The sequence below is a fragment of the Cebidichthys violaceus genome, unplaced genomic scaffold, assembly GCF_023349555.1.
Source record: "Cebidichthys violaceus isolate CVI_PGR_0920_01 unplaced genomic scaffold, fCebVio1.0.p SCAF_21, whole genome shotgun sequence".
NCBI classification, from domain to species: Eukaryota; Metazoa; Chordata; class Actinopteri; order Perciformes; family Stichaeidae; genus Cebidichthys; species Cebidichthys violaceus.
This window is the reverse complement of record NW_027176384.1, coordinates 3,787,468-3,810,225: the sequence shown is the minus strand read 5'-3', so window position 1 is coordinate 3,810,225 and position 22,758 is coordinate 3,787,468. Positions and strand designations below refer to the sequence as shown.

The 22,758-nt window shown below is 41.1% G+C and overlaps 1 protein-coding gene across 2 annotated transcripts in view; it reads right to left on the bottom strand.

The window, feature by feature from the left end:
* syn3 (synapsin III) overlaps positions 1–22,758 on the bottom strand; it is a 93,907-nt gene that overhangs the window by 5,331 nt on the left and 65,818 nt on the right. For both annotated transcript variants that reach the window (XM_068716965.1, XM_068716964.1), the window contains 4 exons: positions 10,430–10,492; positions 4,699–4,841; positions 3,722–3,796; positions 3,009–3,111 (listed from right to left, as the gene is read on the bottom strand). In XM_068716965.1, coding sequence (XP_068573066.1) covers positions 3,009–3,111; positions 3,722–3,796; positions 4,699–4,841; positions 10,430–10,492 — 384 coding nt within the window. The remainder of the gene's footprint in view (positions 1–3,008; positions 3,112–3,721; positions 3,797–4,698; positions 4,842–10,429; positions 10,493–22,758) is intronic.

Below are 22,758 nucleotides of genomic sequence, written 5' to 3'. Positions count from 1 at the left end.
ACAGAGGTGTTGTTCTGTGCTTTTTTTTTTTATTGAGCTGCAGAGTGCTGTCTGGACAATGTACGTCTGGACAATGTACCCGACTGCATGGGAGAGTTCACAGAGCACAACATGTGAAATGTGGTGCAGTCGCGGGTACAGGGATGGGCACCAGGTGGTGTTTTCCTAAGAAAAACTATTTCAGCTTTCAGATATCAACACTTGTGTTCCTCCCCTCCTGTTATTTTAATGATTTTTATGATTCACTCAAAGTTGAAAAAGGGTTAAAGATCATAAAATAAAAAAGCTCATGGATAGTTTATCCGAGTTTATCTTATTGAGTGTGCTGTGTATTCCTAAACTCTATTTGTGGTCTCTCCTCTCCATCTCCGTCTGCGTCGATCAAAGAGCTCCAGTGTGTCGCTGAGTCATTTCGTCAAGTAAAATCGTGTCGTGGTTTGAGTCAAATTGTGTCATGTTGTCTCAATTCCATCAATGAAGTCATGGCTTTAAAAGGCCTTGTGCTCTTTCCAAATTGTCACTCTCTGTTGATATAATGCATTCATAATTTTGGAAGGAATCATGATCAGCAAAATGTCCTTAAGTAAAAATAAGGTTACGAAATGGCACCTAGCAAAGTGTTGTATCATCATGCATTACTGGATTATTATTAGTGATGAATTAAAGTGTATTTAAATGATAAGCATCATATTTTAGAGGTTTATCTTGTGTTTGGTATGTAAAATCCAGAATCGTCTTTAAAGTAACTAGCAACGGTATCCGTCAAGTAAACATAGTAAAAAGCACAATAATGTCATGTCACAACAATATCTAAACCTTTTTATAACGCTACAGGCCTTTGCACACTAAGTCTGAGTTTTTCCAATACGACCACTCATTGTGTCAATCATGTTTACACACCCACTCTGAGAATTTCATCTGTCATTTAAGTTTTCAGAACAAGTTAAAAAAAAAAATCTCTAAAATGGCATCTGATAAACAATCTCCCAGGACAAAGCTCTGTACGACAAATAAACTATGAAATACAGAGATGCGGAATTTAAACAACAAAATTAGATTAGGTAGCAAAAACATAGGATGTATGACAGATTAGACCGTAGTCATTGTGCTGTAGTTAGCTAAACAACAGCTTCTTGCTAATGTCCTTTATTCATTAGCCCCGTTTGAGACTAGCGCTATCCATTGTATTGCAAATTTTCACAGCGAATAGGATATTAAAATGGACTCTTTGGTGTGCAATGATTTTTGTTGAATGCATACGAAAAGACTTTGTGTGGCAATGCTAGCAGCACACACACTAGAAGCTCTGGAAAGCTAGCATTGTCTGAAGTTAGCATGCTAACATGCTCACACTAACAATGCTAGCATGTTGATCTTTAACATATGTAATGTTTCAAATGGTCAGTTTAGTCTGTTAGCATGCTAACTTCTGCTAATCTGCACTGATCACAAAATACAGCTGAGCATGATGGGAGGTTTTGCAGGTAGGCTGACAAGTGTTGGAAGTTTTGGACAAATCAAAATGTTGACCTGATGAAAGCATTAAATGGAAAGTGACGGGATTGCCAATGTCACGTCACTCTTGTGTATGAATTCACATCACCAAGTTGTTGTTGCATCACGTCATGCCTGTTCTCTACTGTCATATTGTCGTGTTGTATAATTACCGTCATGTCATGTTGACATGAAGCTGCTGTGTCACACCGTGTCTTGTCACACAGCCTCCTCCGTTGTTTCTCCACGTTTTCAGTGAACGGACACAAAGCCGGAGTTTGCTCCAAGTTAACACCGGCTGCGGTAAACTGTTAATGAAGTGCCTCTGAGCAGCTCATTACTTTTCATTCGGGAGAGGTGTCGTGGCTGATGTCTTTGTCTGGGACAAAAAACAGATTCCCACTGTGATGGACCGGCAGCTCTTCCCTGTCGTGGTTAATTAAATTCCATCGCACTGAAGGGTTAGAGGGAGACAGCGAGAGAGAGCGGACGAGGAGGAGGACGAGGACGAGGAGGAGGAAGTGATGCTCGTCGGAGAGAACATTGTTACTCGACTGTGTCACCAGTCTGGCTATAAGAGTACGCATCTCTGGGGAGCTGGGAGATATTTCCTGAGATTGAGTCTAAAAAAAGAGGCTTATTTTCTCACTGCTGACCTCACCCAGCGTGTAGATAGAGAGAAGTGTGATGTCATGGTCGCGAGCTAAATACGGGCACATCAGACGTCCCCGACCAGCCTGTTTCCTCAGATTTGAAGACGTAGAAGGCCACGATGGAAAAACAGAACTGACTACAGAACTATTTCTCTTCTCTCCTGGGTATAATCCTAAAAGGAAATCCCCCCCCCCCCAATGAATCATCCTATTCAGTCGTTCCCGTGCGAGGACTTTTGAAGGCAATGCTACGATTCATTAGCAGTTGTTTTAATTCACAGCATAGGAGGCCCCAGTGTGAAGTGATCTCTGTCCCAGGCAGCGTTACTGCCGCACTCGTCCCATTGGGGAATGACACAACTGCCTTGAATGAAGGAAAACCTCCATCAAATTGTCTGTGTCAGGTCAAGCAGCAGCCACTTTGTTTGTGTACAAACCGGAAACTGCACGAGGAGACGCCAAACTTTGCCAGTGGACCCTAAATAAATGTCGGTGAGTCAACCGCCGACTCCCGATGTTTTCGCTCTCCTGCCTGTGTTTGGTCTACAGACTAATCATTATTTCATGGCTCTGCTGATCATGTGCCATCAAGTCTGGCTACACCCTATCCCTGTTGACTTTCACCATCGAAATATTATCAGCAGGGAAGGAGACTGAATCCGGGGTAACGTTCTCACTGAATTGGCCAGTCCACACATGATACGGTGCAAATAAATTCTGATCGCACACAGTAAGATAGACTTTAGTGTTCTGTAAATACTAAAGATGCAAAATATTAGGTATTTTTGATAGCGAGTCTCTTTTTCTTAAAACTCTGTCTATATTTTTTTGTTTTGGGGATTATTGTGAAGACAAACTGACCTCGATGATATAGTCGTTGCCGTCTTTTCCGTGGACGGCCTTCACCGCACAGATGTCCAGGCCACCAAACATCTCCGCGCAGGAGTCCACCCACAGCCGATATCTGGAACACAGTGACACCAGTAACTGATAAACCTATAATTGAAGACCCAATACTCTCTGGAGATGTCATGGAGGGTGGGTTGGACTTCACATGGCTCAAAGTTACAAATAACCTTCAACTAGAATTCTCTAAATCTAGAACTATGGCTTCGCGGTTGTACAGTATGTATACAGTTACAGTTTACATCCATGTCAGTCCAAAATATCATGACTTAATAATTTTATCCTATGAGAAATTTGTGTGAGATCGTCCTAATTAGTATATGAACTTCTCACGTGATCTTTAACCACCAGATTCTAATCAGTTTTGATCTTGCGTTCAAGTGGAGGTTTGCGCCAGATTTGAAGAAATTCCCTCCAAGTGTTCCTGAGATGTTCAGGACGTACGCACAGATGGATGGACGGATGGAAAACCCCAAAACATAATGATAATAATAATATGACAATAATAACATAACAACAATAAAAAACTCAGTTATCTGTACATAAAAGCTGCGTAGCTATGTGGAAGTGATAGATGTGAGATTTAGCGTAAACAGAGACGTCTTTGAGGGTATGAAAGACACATCAGGTAGTCGTCACTTAGCCAGAGTGTCTCCGAGTCAGCTCACCTGTCAGTCATTGCGATCTGTTCCAACATGGCAGAGCCTGTGTTTGCCTTCCAGTTCCCAGAGATGGACGTTCTCCTGCAAATCAAAGAAAAACACAGATAAATGAATCAGCCTTCCTCGTGACGTGACGTGCTTTGACGTGACGTGACGACCAAAGACTGGACTAAGTCAGTTCCCGGACGGAAGGAGCGACTGAAGACCTGAAATTTTTCAAAAGTCTACCGTACGATCAGATGAAATTTGACATAGACAGTCAGGGTGATCCTGAAGCAGACTAACCTACGAAGTTTTTTTTATGACAGGTCAAAGAGGATTATTTAATTGCTTTTTAACTTCAGAGCTCCATTTTGAGATACATAAAAAAGTACAGTACAATAACTCCAATTTTGATTATGACTGGATGCGATATGTGTAATATAATGTGATATAATCTGTAATATGTCATTTTTACTTATATATATCACATTATCGAAGTTATTGCTGATATATGGGTCTTTCATCATACTTTTTGGCCGCTCAAAGCACCCGTACCGTAACACCAAGAATAGACAAGCATCAAGATCCTACACCATGTTGTTTTCTCTCAATTAAACGCAAAGCACCTTTAAGTGATCTAATGTCAAGATCATGTAACTCAAAAAGATGTTTGTATTGTCGAAAATGTACATGTACTCATGTGTATTAAAATAACATTAAATGAGAGCTCTACAATGATTTGAAATTTGAAAGAAATTGGATTCAGCTACAGAATGTTTTCAAAGTTATTTAGAATTTTTTTTTAAATTACACTTTCAATTCATAATTATGTTGACATTATCTTGTTCGACTCGGCTAGTTGAATTATAGGCTGATATAATTATAAATGTATTCATATCGCCATATGATATCACCATCAATTTAAATTGTCTGTTGATGCTCTTTGACCTCGTCGGCCCCTACTGTCCCATGTGCAATGCTGGTGGTGTGAAACTTCTTACATGTACGCCTTGTAGTTGTTGCCGATCTTCTGGATGCGGATATCGTACTTGGACAGGACGTAGGGCTCGGTGGTGGCGTAGGTCCCGGCCAGAGCCACCACGCTGGTGATGTCCTGGAAGTCCTGTTGGTTCTCCACTTTGATCTGTGGGAGAGACACCACTCGTTAGTGAGCGGCTAATTAAAAAGCTGGTGGTGGCCGCTTGGAATCCCACAGGAATGTTACACTTGTACACTGGCAGGATAATGAAGGGTCTCTGGATGGAAACATTGCCGGGGGCGGCTTTGAGCTACGTCACCTCACTCCCATCAAGTGATTAGACTGAGGGGGAGCGACATGATGGGAACCCAGCAACACAGAACATGGCTCTTACATAAAACTCAAAAGGTATTAGTCACTGTAACTCTTGCATAATTGGGTAAAGATGAGGTGTGACATCGAAACATAGGAAATAAACTAGCTGCCTCTCAGTCGTTGTCTCCAAGATAGAGTAAAGGTAAAAATACAGGAGGATCTTGGACACAGAGGCTCTCATTGGCCTTAATCTGAAGTCTTCTTTGGATTATCTATGGATGTTAGGTGGTGTTCTTTTCTTTGTTTTATTCAAATACACTGATACTGTAACGGGTGTAGTAAGGACCCAGAAGGAGTACGACAAACACCAGGGATGATTTGAATCAAAGCTTTAATTTCTTTGTAACACACAACAGGTTGAATCTTCACAGGAATACAGCGGCAGGCTCTCGTGGTTGGGGACAGAAGGCAGAGTGAATTACCGGGGCAGAGGCAAGGCAGGGTAGTCCAAGACAGGCAGGGTCGATAACGGGAAATCAGTCCAAGGGAAAACGCTGGAAGGTCTGGTATAGAAGCTGAGAACGATCTGGCAGTGAGTTTCTTCTTCTTCTTTAAATTTGATTGGCGGGTCGCAACCAACTTGAATAGGTGCATACCGCCACCTACTGTACCGGAGTGTGCAGTTTCAGAGTAAAAGTTTCATTACTGTTCTTAAAAAAATAAAAAAAAAAATAAAAAAATAAAAAAAAAAAAAAATAAATAATAAAAAAATAATAATAATAATAATAATAATAATAATAATAATAATAAAAAAAATAAAATAAAAAAAAAATAAATAATTAAATAAATTCAAACACATAAATAAATAAATACATAATACTACTAATAATATTTACCTAATCAACACCTGCTAACAACTAAATTCTACGGTCTAATCCCGTTTCTTTAAGAAATCTCAATAGTGCCCTGCAACACTCACGCCATTCTTCGTCCTGGCAGCGAGTTTGTGTGAGACTGGGGTCTAAATAGTAGGTGCAGCAGAGAGAGCAGGTGAGAGTGATTGGGCTGATGAGGTGGGTGTGACTAACAGGTGCACTGAATGAGCTGATTAAGTGAGTGAGAGATAGAATGACAGGAGAGAAGGGGCAGAGCTGTGACAGATACACGGATTTATGATGTGTATTCCATCAGGTCATGGGAAATGGGCCATCTTGGAGGACAAACTCATTAATCACCTTTAACATATGGCAAACTGTCACAACCCGGTGTCTGAGATGCAAAATCATTCAGTCCAGAGCTTCCACTCACTCGTCGCCATCCCTCTCACTGGTAGCATCCCAGTTCATGAAAAGAAAAGGTCAAACCAGATAGAGAAACCAGGAAGCCCTGGTTTTTGTCCCCCTGGGGTTTCAACTCGTCACTGTGTTTTGCTTATCTGAAGGTGAGTTTAAGTGAACTTAGTTGGTGTAAAGTTCATCAACTGACTCTGAAATGGTATGGAAATGTGATTGTTAGTTGCCTGTTGATCTAAACTAGGCTTCAAGTCCTTTCTAGGGATGTACAGGGTACAATAGTTTTGCCTCATATGATAACATACAGTAAGTTAGGTCAATGCCATAGCTCCATGTAAGTTGCATGACTCTCTGATTTTGTAGAACATGAGAATAAAAGGTTTGCACACAGTCAAAGGTTCAGAGTACCATCTCACTGGTAGATCGACATAAAAGAAAGTTGTGCAAAATCAAATGGAACGCGCAAATGAAAATTAGACACAATTTGTGAGGTCCCATGAAACATCATAATAGTGCGTTTATAAGTGTTTAAACTTTTAAGAACTTTCACACACAAACAAGAAATACAAATTGTCCGGGTGGAACAAAGAAATCCCAAAGAGCCTTTTAAAAGTGGTGCTACCCTCACCAAATACTGAACAAGAGAACAGACGGTGGGAAAACAAATAAAGCAGAACTGAGCAAAAGCGGCGATTGGTACCAAGACAATAAAAGTAGGTATAAATGTTAAAAAGAAGGGCGGGCAACTTTGATGGTTAATGTGGTCCAATAAATGTGTCACTTTGATGGGTGATAAAAAGAAAAACGGTTGGAACCCACATAAAAATCTGTTCTACCACAACTAAATCCATTAGTCTCTTAAATGAGCTCAGAGGGCAGACAAGTAGAAATATTTAATTTCTAAAGCTGATAAAGGACTTGTCACATGTACATACTTTAAATCTACAGTAAGAACTATTTATCTTAGTGTTGAAGCCAAGAGTACAGCGGTGACAGTACACACTCTAGCGTGTCTCTACGTTATTCACTGTCTGATTCATTTTGAGTTTTGGATCATGTCAGCTTAGTAGTAAGTCCTAAATATAACTTGTGGAAGCGCCCTCGCTAGCATACGAGCAGAGGGTACCACTGGCTAACAGCTGCTGTGAAATGGCATTATCAGCTTGTCACTTGTTGAAATGTTTCTGGACAAACGTAATGAAGTTGGTTGGAATTTGAACGTGTTAAACCAATGTGACATCACTCGTAAACTGGTTTTATTGGCTTGAGTTTTCATGTAGGCCCTGTAAATACATCAAAGTAATTATGAACTGAGCTTAAAGCTAGACTGTTTAGAGAGGGCAAAAAAGCAAAGTTGAATTGGTCGAAAATAATACCCACCTGTGTTCTTCCAGTACACTCGGGTGTTTTTCTGCTACAGTGTTTCTAGGTCTTGTATAGCCAATATCATATTTTGGCTAATGTTAGCATACTTTAGATACTGCTGTGAAACCGAGTTAGTTTGCTGATATTATAACCTTTTTACACTTGTGCGACTGCTACGGTATATTTTATCACAAAAGCAAAAGAAGGGCAATAAACTGACAAAGCTAATTTAGTAGTATGGGTTACACGGAACCATCTACCTTAAGTTTGTTAAGATTAGCTAACATTAGCCAACGTTAGCTAGTGGTCACACCAGACCAAGGCAGTAGCAGAGTTGATTGTATTAAATTCAATGTTTCATTTGTAAGAAAAATAATGTTATTTCTTCTTTTAAAAGCCACATAGCATTGCTTTAGCAATGGACAGTGATGTATACTTTCATAAGGTCACTCAGGTTGTCCAGAAGGCTTCTTTTGTTTCAGTTTTTTTCTTTTAATTTAGCTGTATCATTGTTAATTGTAATCATATATATTATAAATTACATAAAGTTAGGTGTATGCACTACAAATTAAATCTTGAGTGATGTTAATAGAGTGACTAAAGCATTGAGGCTGAACACTGCATCTTGCCTGTTTACAGTAAACTGGCAGAAGTTGAAACAACAAAGTCAACTGATTTAAGGGAAGTGACTCACAGTTCACAACATGGCTCCAGAGGTAGAACCTGACAGCTAGTGGCACGTCCAGCTCTGAGCTGTAAGCACGCAGGAATTACACAATTCCTCGGAGAAACCAAACAAACCGAAAATGATGTGAGCAGAAAGTAAAAAGGTACGCCAGAGAAGGTGAAACATTGGCATAGAGATGAAGGACAGCACCTGGTGGAAAAAAGTCATGTCATACTGGTCAGTGTCCAGACTAAATGACATACTAGCTCAATTGCAGAGCTGGTTTAAAACTACGTAATGGGAAAATTGGGTATAAAGCTTCACTCTCCTACTGGTACGTCAATATGTTTGTCACATGACAAATGAGTCGCCAAATTTAATATGTATACCCTATTAAAATGTGCATATACACACTTTACTCTGGGACTCTGTTGCGCTGCATTGCTGATGGCAGCCTTAGGAAGAGGAAATCAACAGACTACTTTAATTATCAACAGAGACGGACTATTTCTTGAGTGAGTTGCCTTTAACACGTCATCTTTAGGCGAGTGAAATGAAACCACAAGCATGAAACGACAAACATGTCTCCTGGTGAGATAGAGAATATTAATTAAGTTATTGAACTGACTCAGTAATGGCACCTATAAAGAAATCTCTATTTAAAGTTTGGTAAAATTAGACTCCTACACTACTGGTAATACCAGACCATGTGAGGCTGTAGCAGTAAAAAAGCCTTGAATGTATCAAATTGAGTGAGGGTGTTTTATTGCTTCTGAGCTCAACTTTCTATTTATTCCATTTTTTGAGGAAATTTATCTTAAAGTTTTTCTGATCAAAAGTTAGATACTTTTGCTTTAATCGTTATAATGGAGCAAAAATAATGTGGTAATGATTTAGACTGTAGCACCTTTAAGTTAAGGTTGATTATAATATTATGTGTTATTAATATTATTAATATAATATTATATTAAATGTGTTATCAGCAAGCTGTGTTATCAGCAAGCTAGAAATGCTAATTAATATATATATTTTTTAGCCACTTACAAAAAAAATTACAAGTGTCTGTCAAAAGCAAACACATAAAAACAGCAATGACCTAAATCCCACATGTTGCTGTCCGTTCTCAGAGCTCTGTGAGGTCTGAGGGGTTAAACGAGGTCCTGCTCAACAAGGGCCTGCCAAGTTCCCCTCAAGCCTTATGGGAAATTCTATATAGCTTGTCTGGCCCCTGAACAGGAAACCAAGCCCAACCAGACAGGCGAGGGGAAAAGACATATATGAAGTGTCTCACCCTGTGAATCCAAATAACTGGTGGGAGAGAGAAAGAGATTTGTGTTGGGCAGAATAAGCGTGTGAACTTTGTTATTGCTGTATCAAAAGCTTTACTCATTTTGGAAACAATCTCCCTTCACCGTTCATTGCTAACTATGTAATCAACAGAGATGATAGACGTCATTCTACAGTTATTTCCAGCAATCCTGTTGGATCTTCTGAAACCGTTAGTTGGGCAGAAAAGTTGTGTAAGAGAAGATCAAAAGTGAAGCCACCAGCGGCTTGTTTTCAGACCTTATCAGTCCGTCTGTGTGCTCCTCTGCCTTTGTGACAATCAGATATCCAGTCAGTGAGAGTGAACTGGCTCTACAGCCTGATCGTAGCTGTGATTGGGCCATCATGACTGCTTATAAAGATCAGCACTGGTCTGTTAGAGCTGGAACAAACGGGTTTAGGTTTCCCATCTCTCGCCTGCTCTTTGAACCGCAGACCAGTCAAAGCTGTCGTGATAATATCACATGTTTGATTTGCACGACTGGACTCTAGACAAATCTGAGTGTGAGCCTGTAATCTGAGTGGATAAAAGGTGGAGATCTTTGGGTTTTAAAAGTCTTCCTGGCTTAAAGGAATAGTTTGACATTTTGGGAGAGAAAACAGATGAGCAGATTAATACCACTCTCATATTTATCCGCTATATATGTAGCTACTTGGACGTCAGGCATTACAGCTGAGGTCGAGGTTTGAGGGGAATTTTGAAGTCTGGGATTTGAACTTTGGGTCATGACAGAGATAAAACAACAAATAAATGAGTTTTTTATATATTTCAAGAAAAAGAAACTCACCTTCCCCATGCCGGCATGAGCGTGCCCCATCTTGACCACCACAGGGTAGGAAGGGGTTGTAACCTGCAGACAAGAACATCAGATTATTAGCTGGGTGTGATAACCTTTGTCTTTCCAAAGCTGGGTTGGGGTGGAGGATTTTGAATAGCACTCCTCTACACAGTGAGTGCCAGAGAAGAAAAGACCACAATTCTTGAGCCACAAACAAATCATATGTAGGTTTTTGAATGCACTTCTTCAATTTAAGTCCTCTTAAACATGCTTCAACTGATTTCTTTGAGCCACTTGAGGATAGCTGAGAGCAAGCTGTGAACACAGAGCAAAATTTGCATTCACTTGTGCTTCCTGATAAGTCCAATATTCACTCTTCTTTCAGCTCGGTTTTTTCCTGCATGAAGAAAAAATATGGCTCTTTATGTGCTAATGCTAAATGCTAACTTTTTGTTCGGTAGGTGTTTGGCGCTGGGCAGTTAGCTTACAGTTGGTTTATCAGAGTTTGAAAAACGCTTGTTTCTTAAAAAAAACAACCCCAATGAGAGCTGAAACAGCAAAGTTGAGGGCAAAAAAAACCCCAAAACAATGAGCTGAAAGATGCTACAACGCTCAATATAAAAATATTGATTTCACAGCTTTAAATAAAAATGCAAATGTCAATGTGTTAGAAGAAGAATGACAAAACATGGATTAAAATGCTTTAAACCGTCTTTGACCTTAAGATTAGAACCTGCATATTAAAGCTTGGAAGCTCAGGGATCGTTGGTATCAACTGTTTGGGAACAAAAGTGGGAACATTCAGAACTGTACTTGGTGTTCTAAATATACAGTAAGACAGACGTGTGGTGAACACCACATTTGAGAGACAGCCAAAAGTGGAAAAACTATTTCCTTTGCGACATATTCAGATGTATACGTTGAAGTGTCCAGAACCGTGGCCTCGTAAAGAAGCACACTGGCTCTCGTGCCATCCTGCTGAACCTAAAGCTGCTCGGTTTAGGAGGCATGAGGTGGAGTCGGAAGAATGTTGGTTTATTACACAAAAGAACGAGGTTCTGGGAAGCTGGGTGGAAGACCGCGGCTCATTGGGATGGGTTTGGGCGAACCCGGCAGGCCGCAAACATGCCATTTCTCATAGTTTGTAGAATTAAAGTGGATGGAACATCAACAGATTACTTCAAACCTCCCTGTGGTTTAAACGCCCCTTTGATAAATCCACTGATATGATTGTAAATGGGGTGTAATTTAAGAGGGACTTTTCCAGTTTCAAAAGCACTTCCCCCACTCTTGTATGTAATAGCTCTTGAGAAGCAATGCCAGGTTATCTAAGGGGCTCTTCGGTCAAGTTTGTAGCAATTATGATGAAGAGTAAACAGCACTTCATTGGTGCTAAAATCGAAATATTGCACAAACACTTCTATACACAAGGTTTTGCACCTTCAGTGTGGGTTTCAGGTATACTTTTAGACAGATCTGACCATTGAAGAGCAAAGTTAAGAATGCTTTCATGCATGTTTCACAAAGGCATGTCGATGTAAGAATCTCAAAGTTTACACAAAGTCTAGAGCGATAATCTCCGCAAGGCACCTCAAGGTGAAGCCCGCGATAAAATAAACACGGCAAGAGATAAAGCTCAGACCAGAGGCACGAGGCCAAATCATGTGTGGAGATATACTGTAGGCTCCGACCTGCGAGGAGGAAGAGAACGCCCAAACAGCTGCTATCACTTCAGCCAAAACCCTCCCCGACAGCTGACAGGGCCGTACATCCTAAAGTTACTGTCAGCTTGTTTTTTTGCGCAGAGCCTTGAAGAGGAATCGTGCCGCTCAAGGGCGTGAGCGGCGATTCTGTTGACAGGTTTCGACAGCGCAGGCCTGGCCGACACGCTGCCAAGATAAAGTGTGCTCTAATTGTCTCCATTATCGCTTCACAAGTGCCAGAATACAGAAAGGAGGCGAGACTGTATCAAGACGTCAACTTGGTGATCCACTCTCAAATGTTGTAGTGTAAGTGAGGAGCATTTACTAACAAGTTACAATTTAGTTTGGAAATGCCAAATGGGAGAATATAGTACATTTGAATTACAATTCAAATTTTACAACTGATAACAAAATCATTACTAAGATATCAATAGTCATAGTGACAGTGTTTTTGCTCTGTGCTCTCTGGCACACGCGATTGAAATGAAACAATAAAAACAGGTTCAAAAGTTACAATACTGTTGATACTGTTTGGAAGAGCCACATTCTCTTACCTCTTTATATAATATTTGTCTTTGTTAGTGGCGGAGTCCGCCATCATGCACATAATTCAAATTGCCTTCACATTTACAGAAGACTGTTTTTGCAAAAGGGCCAGTGTGTAGCATTTAGGGGGATCTATTGGGAGAAATGGAATATAATAGCATTAAGTATGTTTTCTTTAGTGTTTAATCACCACATCATCAGATAAGAATTGTTTTTGTGTGTTTAATTCAATTACCACACAGTAGATCTGGGGTCAGGTAGAATTACACAATAGAAAAACTGTATACATTGTACATTGTGAGTAAAAGGGACTAAAGAGGCCTATGGAATTTGGGAGGGTTTACAGCTATTTTAGCTCAACAGTGTAGAATTCAAAGCACTCTTAATTAACATACAGGCAAGACAAGAAGAGAGATATTATAGACCAGCACAATCCGGCTTCAATCGAACGATTGAAGCCGGATTGTGTCATCGCTGAAGAACAGATTGAAGTCAAAAAGTCTCTGACACAAGCAAGAAGACAGCATAGGCCTGGCAGAAGCAAAGGTCTAACTTACTATTAAAGCAACATTGTAAGAATTTAGTTTTACACCCCCATGAAGATAGTGAACTCACAAGAGACAGATTAATAAAATAAAAAGAGACTCAACACAGCTACTACTGTGAATGTGACACAAAATAAACTCCACGAGTGTGTCTGAAGCCTTATAAATAGTAGGAATTAAGTTGGTTTGATTGCTTGCAACAAAATGAGATCGCAATCCACGTGTTTTTACAAAGTAAGCTATAAGAGGCCAGTCAGAAGTCCCACACTACTACCAGAGTTACATGTGTGCGTCACATGACCAATGATAAGTTGCCTGAGGTTTTTCGCAAGTATCTGAGAAGAGCGCAACAGCGTTTGAGTGTTTTTGGGTGGAAGGGGCCGAAAGCCACCCACTCTGTCTGGACACGTTCCTCCCAGTCATTCCCATCAGTGTGGCAATGACGGCAGACACTGTGCATGTTGGGGAGAGACAACCACATCCTCTGTCCCTGATGAAACCGGAGTGTCAGACGGAGACATGCGCTCACTGTTGTTTTCTGATGGAACATAAACATAAGATTGCCTCAGTCCAAGAACATTTACATTAGTTAGATCACATGGAAGCCATAAAGTTGAAGTAATCCCTGACATTTTGACACCATATGAGTCAGACTGTCTGCAGGGTCATTCAGGCTGTTCCAGAGTCTGCATTTTGGCTGTTTTATTGCCTGGTCACATAGGAAAGTGGCTAAATTCATCCTCCAGAAACATGTCGTTCTAGTATATTGGTGACATTGGAACTACTTGTAGAGAAAGTTGGTGAACTACTGTATCTAGCAAACTTACTGCTAACAACCTAGCAAGCCGGGAACATGCTGGTCATAATAGTACTTTCTATTTAGTCCAATCTGTGCCATTTACTCCCCACTGACAATTTGTTCTCAGTGTTGTACACCATTTCACTCATTAAAGAGTAATTGAAGGGGTAAAAAAAATATGAGCTAGCCAACTTGCTGGCTGTCAGATAGCAAGCTCGTTAGCTTGCTCACTAAGGGGAGTGCTAATAGATTACTGCAGGGTTGACATATTTTTGTAGGCCAACCCCGGAAGTTAGCATCTCACTGGTTTCTTCAACCTTACATTAAAAAAAACAAAAAAAACAATTGACTTTGCGGCGAAGGAACAGGAAGTGCAAAAATGCTAACTCATTTCCGGATTTTAAAACTCGTTCATGCAGCACTCTAAACACTAAGTTTATTTAAAAAGACATAGTTGTATCATTAGCTAATTTCTATAAACCTGTGGTGCAGTTTATACTTCAACAGAAAAACAGATTAATAAGCTAAGAAAGCGAATCCCCTGTTTACAGCTTGATTTATTTTGTCATCAAATGATGGGGATTGGGGCATTTAGTCTGTTGGAGATTCCAGCTATAAAATAAAGCTATAAAACATCCTGTGTCACTGGCGTGAACTGTGGCTGGAGTCTTTTCTTCAGACATGAGGCAGGCTACTTTGTGGTTAGAGTCTTCATTTTACAGTGATTGTTCAACAAAACAAGTTTCCATCCGTAAAAAGGCCTCGGTGGCCATGAGCGCTCGTGAGCCCTTAGATGTGGAACATTTTGGTTTTTGAAAACGTCAGCTTACCGTTTCATCCACTCTGCCTTTTGTTCCCAGCAGAAATCTGTAAAAGGCATCCAGTGTGGTAAAAACGTTACGAAGTCGTCACATGCTGAAAAAGCTAATTATATGGTGGGTGATTTCACCAGTCTAGGTTTCGTTTCTTAACACACAGGCTTCCCTTCATTTTCAGCAAACGCGCCAGACGACAAGGCCTGGCACGTGATGGAAATAGTTCAGGGAAGCCCGTCCGCGCCCACACGCATCCCCTCCTTCTGACAGTGTATGTTAAGTATGGGACTGTCGCTCAGGTCGGTGTCTGAGGTAAGTCATGCTTCCCTAACAGCCAGACACCTCCATGGGACATTCCAATCCCCCAAAATGTTCACCCATAGTAGACTGGAAGTCTGCAGATCCCACAGTGAACATTTTAAACTCAAGGGGACCAAGGTGTGAGTGTCTACAGGTCTGTTTGTGGGTCCAAACCAGGTGCATCACAAAAAAAAAATCCACACTATCTGACAATTATGAAAAGTTCCTTTTAGTAGCTCTTTTGGAGCTTTTGATCAAATCATTCAATCTTCCTCTGCAGATAAGAGAAGCCATTGATTGAGCTAACATTCTAACATACAGTATATAAAGCTGTATCACTGACAAAACAAAGCATTCTGGGAACATGCAGCATGAGGCTTTAAATGCTATAAATTAATCCAATCGGCATTCACATGTGCTATTAGAATATTTGGTGAGACATAATGATACCAACCACATCCCACACACCAGCTTTGTGGGCTAGTACTTCCATAACGGCTTTAAAGCAGAATTAATGGATATTTTGGCTACTTGGGAGAAAGCAGAACAACCTATGAACACAACCTTTAATAACTAATATCATGACTGTATTCAAATTATTATGGCAAACATCCAGCAGACACGGAGCAACATTAGTATTCACAAGTAGTGATTTTTTTAGCCACCTGGTGAATGCAAGACAATATTGTTAATATAAAAGTATTGATAAGTGCATATTTAATAGAACTTAGACTTTCAACTGCTAAAGGCAACCTGTAGGAATCGCAACAGTTGCACTAACTAACTTCTACACTACAATGAATGACTACAGCCTGTCACAGTGTCACAAATACGGAGGAAAACCATGAAACATTTGTGTGTATTTCTAAAACAGGCCTGATAATTAATCTGCAACACTATCAGTCCCTTCAGATTATAGACTTTTTGTTTATTTCCAATTTAATTCTTATACTACAGTAAAATAATGTAAAACTCCAGGGAAGTATTGAACACAAAGCCAGGCAAAAATGGGTCTCTCACACACACACACACACACACACACACACACACACACACACACACACACACACACACACACACACACACACACCTTCAAATGAAAAGCGTGTAGAGAGCGGTGCAGTACTTCAGAGCAGAAGGAGTGGGATTGTTTTTTGGGGGCACATGCACTATCCAACAAAACACATGGTGCATCCATCCTGCATTTATGATCTCTTAATTTTTAGTGGCAACTCAAAACCTGCCACATCAAGGAGAAGACATGAGGCGCAATGGTTTGGGCAGACGACGGGAGCAGGGTACCCCGACCCAGAATCCTTTTCAAGAGTCCGACCGCAGCGGGACCAAAGACAGCCTGCCCACATCAAACCCCCTGCCTGCAAAATTAAGTGAGCGGCTATGTTACTGACTGGATTCATACACCTGACGGGAATGGATTCAGCTCTCTTTGAAAGTGTTGCACATCCATGTTTGAGTTGTGTCAAATGGTGGCCCTTCACTTTGAACGAGTTTTTTTTTTTTTTATTCTTCCACCAAAAAAGGAGCAATAAAGATGCATGCAGCACTGTGATTGTACGTCCACAGTGATGAGCATCAAGCACTTGCAACTTGTTATGATAAGTTCGATATATTTCAAGCTACATATATATATATATATATATATATATATATATATATATATATATATCTTTAGCGATGACCGCGGGTTGCTACATCTACTTGAATTTTTATGTCTGTAAGTTAAATATAAGCAGCTATCCAGAGTATAAGTTAAAAAAACATCCCTACCACCATGTTGCATCTCTTTTGTTTCATCAACAAACAAAGACTACAAATAACAAGTTATGTTTTTTACGGGGAGTGACGCACTAGACTATTTCTTGGCGGAAGGTTGTGTTTTCACACTTTTTGTTGATTGATCTTAAGAGGTGCTGTTTTTTCTTACTATTAGACAGAATTTTTTGTCTTTAACTCTGAGAAATAAAGTGTATTCCCCGAAATATCAAACTATTCCTTTAATCGAGAGTTAACAAGCCATTACTGTGAGCTTCAGGTATCACTTTTCACAAACCTCCCACACTCCTAAAACCATTTAAAAATTCAACTTGACACTCTTATCTGGTACGAATTACAACTGATAGTTGTCCTGTTCGTGGTGTTTTTGTGTTGTTTCATGTGAAAAAATGACAGGTGGAGATGTGTTGATCCTAATCTGTATTTAAGATGAACTGAAATGAGTTTCAAGTGAACAGAACACATGCGGGCTAAATCCCTCAGGCTGTAAACCTACAAAACTAATTTTACACGTGTTCCCAAACTAGGAGTGACATAAGCATGACACATACAGTGGTTCCTGGATACGCCCCCATAACAGACTCTTTTACGAGTTGTCATGGTAACCCCCCGGGGCTAACATCTGCCCCAAAACGGCAACTAACAAAAGATGCCCGTTGTGTTCAAAGTGTATACAGTAAAGACCTTCTAATGGGGCATGGTAATTATTGTTGTGGAATTTAAGCTCATCTGGCTTCCATTAGTGTCTGTTCTAGTGTATTTCCATGAGGAAGACAGCTGTCTGGAAAACACAACTTATTCCAGAGGATGGAAGATTCTAGGGCGGATGCTTCCCGTCAACACTGAAGTGTTGACGGAGAAGTGACGGGGATGGTTGGTGGTGTCTTCTGGTAGTCAAGCCACCTGCTTTGTCATCACAACATGCCGATTGAGAGAGTAAGACACGTATGGTACGGTATCGCGCTTTATCTTTACAGAAGAACACTGCCACTCAAACCAGTCATTACTGTACAATAAACAAATGACTGTACAGTCTATAACGATTCATAAACTTCACGACTTCCATGCTTCTAACACTAATGAAAGGGTCTTTGCTTTCTGGGAAAATGAAAACTGCATGTATCATGACGGTCAGTAGGTGGGTCCACCACTTTGGCCCAGACTCAAATATCAATGACTTCTACTTGGACTGTCATGGAAGTTGGTATCGACGTTCATGGTCCCCTCAGGATCATCCTTCAACCATCACAAGCAATGTGGGTTCAGCGTCCTGCCCATGAATAGGAGGAGCTGGAGTTCGCCAACCTTGTCAGTGGTGGACTACCTCTTGAGCCACAGCCACCCCCCATCATTGTATTCCTTTCAACAGTAACTGTATTTACTTTCTTTTATTTACTTTGTGATATGGAGTGATGTCGGCCTGTACACACAGTATAGTACTGGCTATATCCAGGTAAATATTTGCTGTTTCAGTCACTATCTCTCTACTGCAGCCCATGCTGACATACCACAGGTCTCCACGTGGTACCACCATATTCGCCTCTGTCCTGACACGTATAGTTGCATTTTTCAGGAGCCGCATGTTAGCTACACCGTAGCCTGTAGCGTAGCTACGGAGGCTCCATGCGTAGGCTCCTAAGCAATCTCGGAAACCCATCGGCTATCGGTTTGACAAAGGATCAGCCTCTGGGGGCAAAAGGGGCTATATGTCTGGGGTTGCAGTGGTGCCAAAACTTCCTTTAACGTGCGTTGCTCATTGTTAAACACTGCGATTGGCAATTTGAAAAGCAAAATTGGAGTTGAAGTTGAACGACGATGTGTACGACCGGTACCAAGTTCAGACGACAGCCTGTGGGTTCCAGGATTGTGTTTCGGCTATAACGTCCCCCCACTTTTGTTCTCCACACGGACCGTTTACTTGCATTCAACCAAAGCCCGCTCAAACATGAACCAGAACGCTTCTAATATCTTATGCAACAGTTAGTTACATTTTGCATATGAATGCAGAATCTGTTGATAGAGATTAGCTCCTAAACTATACCATAACCCCCCCCCCCCCCCCCCCACACACACACACACACACACACACACACACAACTATAAATCCCCCTTTATGCTATTAAATTCTGACAAAAATGTATCTTATAAGAGAGTAGCTTGTAAAATCTCAGTGATCTCACAGGTGGTTCATATTACAGATGGTTAAAAAATATCATTGAATAACAGAACACAGCCACTACTTGAGTCTAGTCCATCCACTTTTAAATAAACAGAGATTTGTTTGAAAGTCCGTGTTAAGTACATGTCCAGACTGTACTAAAGCACAGCTATTTCAGTCTGGCTTCTCCGCGGTGGCGCTGTAATAGGGAACTGGACAGGCCTTATTAGCACTAATCAATTCACTAACCTACATTCCTGCTTCAGAAGAAAAAGGACAGACGGGCCTCTGGTGAGCCAATCCTGCAAAACCCATCAACGCTGTGCCACATTCCTCTCAGTCTAAAAGGAAAAGTGATGTTTCAGTTCCCATTTTCCAGGGGCTCCTGCAGCATTAGGTCTCGGAAAAGGCTGAGCAGAAATGAGGTGATCGTGTGTCGTTTTTTTGGATTCCCTGTGCCATGATCCGAGGACTGAATGGAATCATTCGCTCAAATCCTTTCAGCTTAGTGATGCTGGTGAAAACAATCATGGATCCAAACCCGCATCTTGGAGCAACGTCACCGATATAAGTGTACCTTTAAACGAGGCAGATGGAGTTCAAATGTATTCGTTCCTGGTGTTTTTTCCTCCAAACCATTTCTGTACATGTGTATGTGCGACCACGTATTCACACACAGGGAGGTCAGAGGTCAGGTTCTCACATCGCTGGCAGTTTCTTTTGCCGCAAATCAAAGTGGCCGCGCAACAATCCGGTCGCCGTTCTGTCACCACATGGTCTCCAAGAAAACATGCGACGCAGTCTTTCCTTGAGTAATTCCTTCCTGCCCCAATATCCCGTCTCCACAGAAAATACTTGAAGTGAAGGACGTTGGGTGCTCTGAACTTGCAGTCTCATTGTAACATTCAGCAGATGTCGGGACTCTGGAGGGAGTGCTGTTTCAGCTACCGTTAAACTGGGCTTTATTGAGGGTTGTTTTCAAAAGCAGTAACAAGCAGAGAGGGAAGATAAACTCTTCGAATGGTCCAAAAGTCATTCCATTTATTTCACGTGTAGACCATGTTATATGGACCCAAGGGTTAAAATCATTTATTCTCTCCAGAGTTCAGACATTTTAAATGCTAAAACCATAAGTGTGTCTATGTTATAGCCGAAGCATTATGGGACTCGTAGTTACAAACCTTGCATGATAATGCAGCATTATAAGCCCAGCTCCATACAAGTGCAACAGGTGCAAATGTTACAGCTGCATTCCGGATTTTTCAAAACAGATAACACTGACACACAAGGTGACAGTGACTTTAGGGCATATTAAGTAACGGTTCCAGCTCCCTGCTGCTGATGAGGCTCAGTGCATGAATGTGCACACGGAGTAGAGAGGAGTCAGCAACTTATTTTGACAGCAGGGAGGGGAGAGGCGGGCTTCTGCAGAGCGCATAACAGGGCTCAGCCCAAATGTCAGCTCCGCCACTGTTTTCAATTAAGACACGGTACGCAGGGAGGAGAGAGGAGGAACATCAAGGAGGAAGATGTTTTTGGAACAGCTGGATGTGGCAAACCTAGTCCGCATTTAAACCGGCAGTGCAAGCAGCAGGAATGGGTGGTGCTCTGTCCTACGGTACACCGATATTAAAGCAACGACTGTGATGCACTTAGTTATCATAAATAAGCAGAGGGCTGGCTGTAAAACCCTTCAAGCATATTTCAATGACAGAACATGTTTAGGAATGCCATCTGGATTTACTACTAAATGCAAATAGTGATGATCATGCTGATCGGCTGATGGCTGCAACAGTTTTTGGATAACTAACTAGAAGAGAAACAGGCTAAGTCGTGTTCATTTAAATGCATCACGTTGCAACGGTGCGATCAAATTGGCGAAATGCCATCAAAGTCTTTTCTAGATATGAGCCCACGTGGTCTAATCGTGGTCTGAAAAAGGCATCACACACATATGAATTTGGCAATTACTGGAGAATGTTATGGAATTTGAAAAAATTAAAAAAAGTTTGTTGAAATTCGGGGCAATTTGTGACTGTTTATTCATCTTTTTATATTTATTAAAAATATCCATTTGACGACTAGTATAGCAAGAAATATTCATATCCTGAAGGAAGTGTCTTGAACAGAGGAATCCAGATTTTACAGTGAGGAAAAAGCAAAGATTTAAAAAGCACAACAAAAACTAAAGTAATATTGTGCAGCATAATTCGTTTTTTGGATTCCTACAACAGTACAGATCTCGTGACCCTTTAGATTCCCCCATACTGGGAGTCTGGACCCTCACATTGGGAACCACTGCTCTACAGAAATATTGAGAGGATCTATCCACTGTATTACACCATCAACATGAACAGAAACGGGATGAGATCAAACAGATTTCTGAAGGCATTTGCATTAGTTCAACAAAGGGTATCTATTTCTAAATGAAATGAACAGCTTCAGGAGGAACAAAAAGAAACAGCGGCTCGAGTGTTTGTGATATGACTCATAACGGGAAGAGATCCCCTCTGCAAGTAACACGCTGTTTTTGTAAGCTATCTAAACACCATTATGAATTTCTTAACGGCTAGACAAACAATTGCGTTTCGCGACTGTGTTTCCGTGCTGTGCATGAATGTTTGTGCAGAGTCTCTGGTCTGGTTAACGGGGGATTCCGAATGTGGGATGACTGACCTCCTGCTGTGGTTTGTCTGGCGAATCATGGTCGACCGAGCCCACGCCCTCTGGTCTCGGCCAGGGGAAGGTTCATCAGTGCCCACAGAAACACTGAGGCATCCAGAAGAAGAGCTTTTACAGGGAAAACTCCCAACAACAGTACGTCGCAGCTCAAAACAAATATTGGTGAGGCGTGTGGGATCTCCCCATTGAGGTCGGTGTATTTTATTGCTGTCTTGTGGGCAACATAGCAAACGCAGACACATGATGTAGCGTCCAGATATATATTGAGCAAAAAAAGGGTTTTACTCATCTAAAATAGAGGTCCCCAACCTGAGAGCGGTGACCCCCTCCGAGGGTCTTAAGATAAATCTATGGGGTCACAAGATAATTAAAAGGATAAGAAAGAACAACATCCAGTGTGTTTTTGTTACACAATACACTGCTTCTCCAAGTTGTTCTTTGTTTTCCTTGTAAAACAAGAAAAAGAACTTCAACCCTCCCAGGACCTTTGAAATGATAATAAGTGAATCTATCTGAGCAGAATAAATCACATCTTTGCTCAGGTCATAGCCTTTGAGGATGGATCACAAGTGGACACAGCTTCATTTAAAGGGGTCACAAGTCGTAAAAGGTTGCCAAACCTTCAACCTGCATTCATTCAATCAACATTACAAGCTGTAAACACGAGACTGACACATTATCAGCGTATAATGTTGCTCTGGCAAAGGCCAGATGACTCATTCCTAAAACAGTAACTCATTAATTGCCTCCTTCCTGTCAAACATCACGGGCAGATAACACAACCCTTTAAACGGTTTCGGAATGAAACGCTACATGTGCTGAGACAAGAGGAAACAACGGACAGGGATGTCCCAACAGCGTGATGTCATTTCTAAATTTAACCATCCGCCCCAAATCCCTCCACCCTCCCACTGTGAGACGTCAGCACCCCATGGACCTCTGACCTCCGACCCGCTGGTGATTCACCGGTTCTCCCTCGACCACCTTCCCTAAATT